At 49.7% G+C, this 9,423-nt stretch overlaps 1 protein-coding gene across 2 annotated transcripts in view; it reads left to right on the top strand.

Moving 5' to 3' along the window:
* Positions 1 to 616: 616 nt before the first annotated feature.
* Positions 617 to 9,423, top strand: part of LDLRAD3 (low density lipoprotein receptor class A domain containing 3) — a 219,843-nt gene continuing 211,036 nt past the window's right edge. The window contains exon 1 of one of the 2 annotated variants that reach the window (XM_053924598.2): positions 617 to 769. In XM_053924598.2, coding sequence (XP_053780573.1) covers positions 724 to 769 — 46 coding nt within the window. In that variant the 5' untranslated portion in view covers positions 617 to 723. The remainder of the gene's footprint in view (positions 770 to 9,423) is intronic. The other variant, XM_053924599.1, reaches the window with a different exon arrangement.

The raw sequence follows: 9,423 nt of genomic DNA, 5'->3' as shown, positions 1-9,423 counted from the left end.
CCCAGATGAAATAACTCACACCGCCAGCCTGTGTACCTTGAAGGTGTTAGCCTTTCTTCTCCAGGTGTGGTTCATGGACCATCAGTCTCCAAATCACCTATAAGTTTGTTAGCAGAGCAGAATCCCAGGGTCCACCCCAGACTGACAGAGTCAGAGCCAGCTTTGAACATGAAGCCCAAGTGTTTCGGATGCGTATTAAATTTTGAGAAGCACTGGTCATATCCCACTTTCCCTATTAAAAAAAAAAAAACCCAAAACAGTTTCTCCGAGTATTTGGCTCTTCCTTCCAACTTTTTCTTTCCCTCTCTGGAGTAAGCCCATTGGGTCCGGGGAGGGGTGAGCGCCGCATCCCCAGACGATGGAGAAACAGAGGGAAAAGGAAAGAGGAGAAAGAGAAGGCAGAGAACAGAGCCCGGGCTGTTAGATTCTCGCTGCCAGAGCGAGTGGGCGGCGAGAGGCCGAAAGGGCCGGACCCTCCGCTGTCCCCTCGGCGGCCTCCCGGAGTGGGGACACCCGCGCTAGCAGGCGGACGGCGGCGCGCAGCGAGGTCGATTGCAAAACTTCGCGGAGCTGGGCAGGGCCGGCGGGACCGGCGGGGCCGGAGCGGGCGGGGCGGAGGGTGGAGGGACATCTGGGGGCGGGGCCGGCGCGGCGAGAGGCGGGGTCAGCGCCGAGGCCGCGGGGGCAGCGACTGCGCCGGGTTGCGGGAGCGGCGGCCGTGCCATGTGGCTGCTGGGGCCGCTGTTCCTGCTGCTGAGCAGCGCGGCTGGTGAGTCGGGGGGCGTCCGGCGAACTTCCTGCGGGGCGCTGGGCGCGGCGACCGGGCTACGATAGCGCCCCCTTCCCGCGCCTGGATTGCGTCTCCCGGCGCGGGTGTGCATGGAGGGCGGACCCCGGCGCCGGGCTGGCCGGGACCCGGGCGAGGGGCCGCAGCGGGGTGCGCTTGGTCCCATTGTGTGGGCGTGCGCGCCGGCTTCTGCTGTGTGGTGTGTGTGCGCGGGCGGGGCTTTGTGTGCAGCCCGGCTCTAGGGAGCCCGGCAACTGCCCCGATTGGGCGTAGCTCGAGTGAGTCTGTGTGTTGTGTGTGTTGGGGAAAAGAGGGGAGGAAAGGAGAGAACTCTTCCCTAATCCCATCTTCCCATACACCCGGGTACTCGGAGCTGGCTAGCCTCCCCAGAGGTTCTTCCCTGATCTCTTTCGTGCACCTTCGGGCCTCAGTTTCCCATCCTCGATCGCGGGGCAGGCCGTATCGCCGCTTCCTTCCACTCCTCCCTGGACTGTGTTTGGTTTGGGCAAAGAGATGAAGCAAGGCCAGGCCTGGGAATTAATAATCTTTCCTACTGGTTCTGGGAGCAGATCATGTATTTGTCATCTGACCACCCTCATTCGCCCTTCAATGGGCGCCCTGATTGGCGAAGTGCCCTGGGAGAGGACCCGGGCTTCATCTGGCGGACCTTTGAATCTGGCATCACCGTAGCGAGTGCATCCCGAGGTCCAGAGGAGCAGCAAGCTTCTTTTTCTCCCAGACAGCGTGCTGTTCCCAGGAACTTTTCTGCTGATGTGGGCACGCTCCGAATTGCAGCCCGGGAGCCCTTCCTCCTCTGTCCCTGCCGGCCAGCCACAGCTGTCAGCTGCCCCTCCTCGCCTCCGCTCGCCTTTGGCCCCCTGATGTTTATTTCTGGGCAGCTGATGCCCAGAAAGTGGGTAACAGGGCCCAGTGAACTTTTCTTCAGCAGCAGCTTGCTTGCCTGACATTTGTGGCATCCACATATGTAATTTATGCCTGATTTTCCAAAAATGCTTCTAGCTACTTGTTATGGAGGTGTCTTTGGTGGGGTGTTTGTAGGGGAAGTTGAGGCTCATTTCATGCTGACCCCGCCCCTCCCCCCAGGAGTGTGCTCAGAGAAATCTCCCTTCCTCCTTGAAGCCCAGGTCCTGGCCACTGGGCAGCCTTTTCAAAGCCCCTCCCTACTCCTCAGAGCCTCCCTTTAGATATCTGTGAATTTGTTGTGGCTTCCAGTGAGGGTGGAATGCTGGTGGCTGCTGTGGATTTTTAACCAGGTCTGGGTCAGAGTGCCCCGTTTCTCTTGAACTATTGGGCCATCCAGGGAGAGAGTTCCAAGGGGGCATTGGCAGCCACTTGTTGACGTGAATGATTATTTGGAAGCAGAACAGGCAGACTTCCTGGGCATCTCAGACATGAAGATCCGCCTAGATTCATGCTCTCAATTTGCATAGCTGCGGTGTGTCCCATGATAACACCCAAGTAGGACAGCCTGGAAGCCAGCTCGTGTGTGTGTGTGTGTGTGTGTGTGTGTGTGTGTGTGTGTCATCAGAGAGCTGCTTGTGGCTCAGTGGAAACTATTTTTTGCATCTCCCAGTTGGTCCTGGTTGCTTTGGTTGAGTCCCCATCTCTATAAAAATAGCTATAAAGTTAATTTTGTCCTTCTCTTGTTCAGTGCTGGGTATTTAACACGTGTGTACCTATAAAATAGGGCTAAAATAAATAAAATAGTCAGAGTGGGGTGGGGTCACAGAACTGCCTAACTGTCCGAGGTGGGGTTTTTCCATTATCCATGGTCATTGAGCCTGTGTGGCTTCAAGTCACCTCTACAGCTGCTGGTTTATAAACCTCTGGGCAGGTTGGGGTGTGTGCGTATTTCATGTTGCATTAAGCATCTCCTCTTAGCATGGATTCCTCCTTGACGTGACGTGAAGAAACAGGGCTGGCCGTTTTTCCTGATGCCGGCCTGGTGTCCTGGGCTGCTGGCCTATAGAGAAGTCAGTTTGGGGTTCAGTTTGGGGTCCATAGCAGGACCAGAGACCCTGCCACTGTATCCCATCTCCTACATCTTGATCCTCCTCTGGGAAGTTGCTGAAACGAGAGATTGTCTAAGCCAGTGCCTCACATCTGTGTGTCCCTCTGATAGTCTCTCAAGAATCCTGGGGTCAAAGTTGAGCCCGCGTCAGAGTTCTCTACCTTTGTGGGGCTTCAAGGCCACGGGCATTGCAAGAGCAGTTAGGCGGCCTTTGTTATTCAGGAACCATCTCAGACACCTTCATGTTTTTTTTCTTCCTTTGTTTTTATTGCTTGTGTTAGGGAAGTGAAGCATTGATTTTTGGCTGTTATTATTTTTTAATGTATCCTGTGAGAAAGACTCTGCCCATACAATGTCCAGTTTCTCTTCACACGGTGGACTTGGTGGGTTTAAGTGCTCTGAAGGTAGACATGTGTAATGGTGGTTAGTCTTACCTCCTCCCAGGCTGACCTTTGATTAGATTCCTTGACATTCTCTTCCTGTCAGTGAAAAGGCTCAAGATTCCCCCATGGGTACTCCCAGGAGTATGGCTATTGACCTTTTTTTCCTGGAAAGATCTGCTTAATGGTGTCAGCAGGTGGATTTTATTATTCATTTTTACCAGCCGAGTAGCTTGGTGCAGCCCAGCCCAGGTAGATGAGACTGTGCCGAAGTACAAATAAACACACCTTGTTGCTTTTCATCTTCAAAGAGCTGAGCAGAAGCCTCCCTCCTGGGGTGTGGGGTGTTTTTTCCTGACAGCCCACTTAGGCCATGTACTTTGGGATTAGTAGGGGAAGGACAGGGATGTGAGTAGGAGAGAGGGCAGGAAGGTAATTTCTGGGCCTCCAAGACTGGTTCAGACACTTTCTGGCCAAAGTCTCCAGAGTAACTTGAAAGTGGGCTTGTCTCATCACCTGCATAACATAGTTTAGGAAATTTTGGGATTAGGAAAGTTAATGAAATAATCTCACGTTATAGACGTGGTCTTTATCACCTTGCGTGTTTGCATGTTGAGGGGAGGACAGGGAACCTGGTGTTTGTGGAAGGAACATCTTTGCGTGAGCTTCTTTGCTTGCCACTTTCAACACGTATCTTGCTGAAGTTTTCCAATGCTGTGGTGTGGCAGGAAGTTACTTTTATGGTTCATGAGACAGCATCTATACCCAGAATGCGGGAGGAAGGACCGGAGCTTGGATTCCAACCCAAGTTTCCCTTGGCTCTCAACCTGGGTATCCCCACTGTCTCCAGGCACAGCGCTTCCATACCTCTCCTCCCGCTGCTCCTGTGAATTAGCAGCCAGTGAGGCTGCTTCCAGAGACACCCCCTTCCCAAATCTGTTCACGTTGCGGTCACTGCTCTGAATTTAGCAGTCGCTGTTTTTGGTAAATACATAAAATACATCTCAATCCTTAAGGAGAGATGGACCACTTCAAAATAGCACTGGTCTTCTCGCTGTGTGCATGGCGGGGAAGCACACTTGGCGGGAAGATGCCCCAGGCCGCCCCGTGACATTGCTTGACCCGAGCTGTAGGGGGGTTCGCTGTGGTTCATTAAGCTGTGTCTTTGTATTTTCCTCTTTTCTTACATGTTATTGCATCTTACAGTTGACAAGAGATAACTGCGTGCCATGGATGCAACTTGGAGTGATGGAACTGTTTGTAGCTGGGATAAAGTCCCAGGGACAAATCTGGTTTGGGTTGTTCTTTCCCCTCTTTCTCTCTCTGGACTATTTTGGAAATGCTTGGGCCATCCTAACTTGGCAACTTTTCTACCAGTGACGCCCTGGGGGGATTTTTAAGATGGCTGCTCCAGCATGCGGGCGTGCGTTCGTGCGTGCGTGCGTGCGTTCGTTCGTTCATGCGTGCGTGCATGTGCGTGCGGGCGTGCGTGTGCGTGCGGGTTCCCTTTTTTTTTCATTGTAATTGTCGTAAAAGAATTTACTCTCTTGGATCCTGAGGAATGCCTTTAGAAATGTTTGCTGGGAGAGCACGTGGGTACTTTGCAGATGTCGCATTTGTTTGTCACATCATTGGCCTGATGTGCAGTGATGCTCACCAGGGTAAGTAGAGCTTTGTGGCAGGGCAGCCGCTCAGCCCAAGGGATGGCAAATACTTCAGGCGGGATTGTTAGGGTTTCTAGAGATGCGTGTGTGGATGGGGTTAGTCCAGCGCAGCTGAGTTCTTGTCAGTTTCGGTGCGGTGGACATTTGGGGCTTCCTGGTTCTTTGTTGGGGGAGGAGTGAGGTGTCCTGCCATGGTAGACTGTGTAGCAGCATCACTGGTTCTAGATGCCGGTACCACTCCCCCCGCCCTCCCACCAGCAGTTGTGACAACCATACAAGTCATTACCAAGTGCCCTCGGGGGCCAAAATCACCCCGCTGAGAACCCCAGTTGAGAACCTCCGGCCTAGTGTGAGCAAGCCTGCTTGCCATACATCTTGAGCACTATTACTGCTCATCCTAAAAATGCGTTCTGGATGCAGTGGGTCAGGGGGTCATTCTCCTCCCAAGGGATCTTTTAGTCATCAGGTTCCCCAGAAGTTCCATGTGAAGACCCAATCTTAGCTAGAAATGTGTAGCACTGACCCTTTCCCTCCCACTTCCCCTTGTGTCATAGTGCGAACTTCTGAAGTTTTAGATTGTAGATTTCTTTGGTTTTCTTGGGAGAGACCTGCTGAGAAAGCAGGTAAAGGGCAGGTGGCACCTGACACCAAGAGCCACCCTGAATGTTAAACTTGGGAGGTTCACCGGTCCTGGGAGGAAAGGGAGAAGCTGCCTCAGAGTTTGCCTTGGGAGTTGTGTGTTGAAATCTTAACCCTGGAAGTCCCTCTTCCTCCACTCTACAGAGCCCTTATTGTTCTTTTCAGTCCCCCTTACCCTCCCAGAATTCCGTTTCCCTTCCCATCAAAGGGCTTTACAACTTGAGTCAGTTCTGCAGGTGGTGGGGAAAATCATCTGTACTAGCAGTAAGTGGGTTTTGGAGAAATTTTCATCTCGGACTTTGTCTCTGGTCTTATAAAAGTTATGCTCTGTATCGCTTTATAACACTTGGATTCTTTAGGACAAGTCTTCCAGCTGTTGTTTCCTTTGTTCAGTGTCCAGCCTTCCTTGAGTTTTTACTTTCTCCTCCTCTTCAGACTAGAAGTGTACTTTGTCTGCTGCCGTCCTCTTTTTGTTCAGGAAGAAAGGAGGCACTGAGAAGAGGGATGCTGGGCTTGCAGGGGAGACGTGCCGATGGATCAGGCACATGTGTCTCCAGGGAGGAGCTCTGGCTTCCCAAGCATGCAAATATTCTTACCCTTTTTGTCTTTGGATAACTAGGAATTCTTCTGAAAGCTTTGTTTGGCTGTTCATTAGCATGGTACCAACCCTGGCACTGTGCTGTGCTCTTAAGGATGGAAAGCTGTGTGAAACCTATTCTTTTCTCTTGAAGAATCAAGTGATGCAGTGATGGAGATGGGGTTGTTTACCCTCTTTTCATTATCTGGGAAGGGCAGATGCACTTTTCCCCAAGTGTTAAAAAAAAAAATAGAAGAAGAAGAAGAAGAAAGGCATTCCTAAGTGTGAGATGTACTGATGGATTTATGACCTTGGTGAGGACAGAGCTGTGTGGACACCAGGGGCTTGGGCAAACACGGATGCCCTGTCCTTCAGCATGTTTAATGGATGGGTCATTGTTTTTTTGGTGTTTTTTTTAAAGATTTTATTTATTTATTTTAGAAAGGGGAAGGGAGGGAGAAAGAGAGGGAGAGAAACATCAATGTGTGGTTGCCTCTTGTGCACCCCCAACTGGGGATCTGGCCTGCAACGTAGGCATGTCCCCTGACTGGGAATTGAACCAATGACCCTTTGGTTTGCAGGCCGGCACTCAATCCACCGAGCCACACCAGCCAGGGCTGGATGGGTCGTTCTCGAACAGGTTTCAGAGGTGATGACATGTGTCCTAGCTTGTTTCTTTAGCCTTCCAGGTAAAGTGTTGGGATATGTGTGTTGGTACTTGAAGACACTAGTGGCTACTCTTTGTCGGCTCCTGAGATTTGAACAAGGCATTTCGTCTGTGGCATGTGGGCAGCAACTTACTTTATTTTATGGCCAATCTATCTATTATCTACCCATCCGTCCATCCATCCACCCACTCCACTTCCCCATCCATTCATCCATTTATCTATCTCTCCCCTTTTAGTCTCAAATCCTACTAGGTTGTAAACTCCTTGAGGGCTGAGATCACTTTTCTTATTTCTTTTGTATCATCTAGAAGCACAGTAATGGCCACCACCCATTGAAAATTTACTGTCTCTGGCAGGGTGCCAAGACTGTGCACGTATTGTTTTGTTGTAATCTTCGTAAACTAAAACATTGCAAAAAATCCAACACATGCTCATTATAAAAATCTCAAACAAAATGGAAATAATTACAACTAAGGACTAAAATCTTCGTTTCTCCTCCATTTCTCTCCCCTTTTCTGAATGATGTTTAACTGTCCAGAATATATCAGTTTAGCGCTAATATGGATTATACACATATTCACACATGCATGTGCATACATACACGTCTAGTTCAATGAGCTCATACTTGTTTGTATTTGTAGTTGCTTTTATTAACTTACAGTATTTTGTTAGCTCTGCTTTGAGCTACGTGAATCGGCCACGTCTGCCTTCCTTTTGGTTTAGACACTTTGATTATTCCAAAGCTTTTGGCATTTTCACTCGCCTTCACTTGCATCGCTCAGTTGGTGAATGGCACTCCCCTTACTACCTCTATTTCAGAAGCAGAGAGCAATATAGTTTCAGCTGTTTGTGAGTGCCTTCTGTGCCGAGCTCTTTAAAGTGCTTGGTTCTGGCTTTGCAGGAAAATATGGAATTGCAGCATTCTTCCAGGAAGAGATAGTTGCTTCACTATTAATCAGATTTATGCTCAGTTTCCTTGTTGTCTTGTGTACACAGTAACTTTTATTTCAATGCCAGATTTTAGTGTAATCTTCTAAAGGACGTTCTAAATAGGTAAATTCAACCTCTGCGATGCCAATGTGCACCGAACTGGATGGAAGTGATAACATGGGAATGGCTGTGACCAAGTTCACCCAGTCCCTGCCCGTGACCATCACAGCTTCCGCCCACCCTGCGCTATCATAAGATGCTCTTAGTTGTTGGGTATAGCTTAAATTCTGAGGTTCCGATACCAAAGGTACGTGTCTTCTTGGCTGTCATTCTTTCAGTTCTTACATAGCTTCCATTGTTTTAAAAACAGCTTTAAAAACATCTTCTGGGATGTGTGTGTGTACACTTCAATTTATTTAGTGTTTCCACTGCTGACAAATCTTGTTTCTTTTTCACAGCAGTTTATTCAGGTAGGCAGTGTGCTCTGCCATTTTATAGATGAGAAGGCAGGTGGGGAAATGATTTCTTTCAGGCCCTGAGCCCATAAGAGGTGGTTTTGGGACTGGCAGGTAGATCTGCACAGCTTCAACCTGTGCAGTGCTCCTAAGCACTGGCTCCACCGCTTTGGCGTAGAACAGACACTTGAGTCCGTGTGTACGGGAAGAAGTGCACTGTGTAGCTTGTGCCGGCAGGCAGGGGTGTCGTGCCGGCAGGCAGGGGTGTCCAGCCCGCAGCCATGGGCCGCGTGTGTCCCAGGGTGGCTAGGAATGCGGCCCAACACAAAATGGTGAATTTACTTAAAACATTATGAGATTTTTGTGTGATTACATGTCACGATGTGTTTAATGTGTGGCCCAAGACAATAATTCTTTTTCCACTGTGGCCCAGAGACACCAAAAGGTTGGACACCCCTGTAAGAGAATTCCATCGGTGGGTAGTGATGTCAAGACTGCTTATCCTGTTGGATGGGATGATCTGTTAGAGAGCTGTTGGTGGGGGCGCGAGCATCCTAAATCGATTTTATTCAAGTGGGGTCTTTGGCAGATTGAAACATGTCCTGTCATTCCCGCCGTGGAGAACTTGTCATTGTAGGCATTTAAGTTGACCTTTGCAGAGGCTTGATTTATTAAAGAAACAGCAACAACAATAAACAAATTATTCCAGCACCGTGAGCCTTGCCTTTGAATGTACTAGTGATGGAGAGTGTTTCTCCCGCTTTGATGGGAATATTTGGTTGGAATATCAACCAAAAGCAATTTCCTTTGGTGAGTTTCCCTCAAATAGTGCTGGCTGCCAAATAGAAGGACCCACTATTTAAACAGTCTAGGAGTAGATTTTTAAGACAAAAATCATAATGTCAATTATAGTGCCTCACATGAAAAGAAGAATGTAAGGTTTTTCTTACTTTCTGAACCTGAGCTTAAGCTTGTATGATTCACCTGTGAGAGAACTTTCTCTGAGCTTACTGTGGAAGGTGAAATGTCACCGTACTGCTCCAGGAAGAAGCTGGAAATAATTTGCTCCATCTTGTTAGCGCTGACCAAGGGGCTCTTGTGAGTGTACGTCGTGTCTTGTGAGAAAGTAGTGCTACGGGCCTGTGGAGCGTTAAAACGTCGGCCGCCCAGAAAGAGCCTTGGGCCCCAAACTCTCACTCCTGTGCTCCCCCGAGCCTCTCCCTGAACGGGCCACTGTGACACTAGGAGACTGTGCCTCGGGTGAGTGCGCTGGGGCCCGTGTCCAACTGTC

Source organism: Desmodus rotundus, chromosome 5, assembly GCF_022682495.2.
Source record: "Desmodus rotundus isolate HL8 chromosome 5, HLdesRot8A.1, whole genome shotgun sequence".
Lineage (NCBI taxonomy): Eukaryota > Metazoa > Chordata > Mammalia > Chiroptera > Phyllostomidae > Desmodus > Desmodus rotundus.
This window is presented reverse-complemented; position numbering and strand designations above follow the sequence as displayed.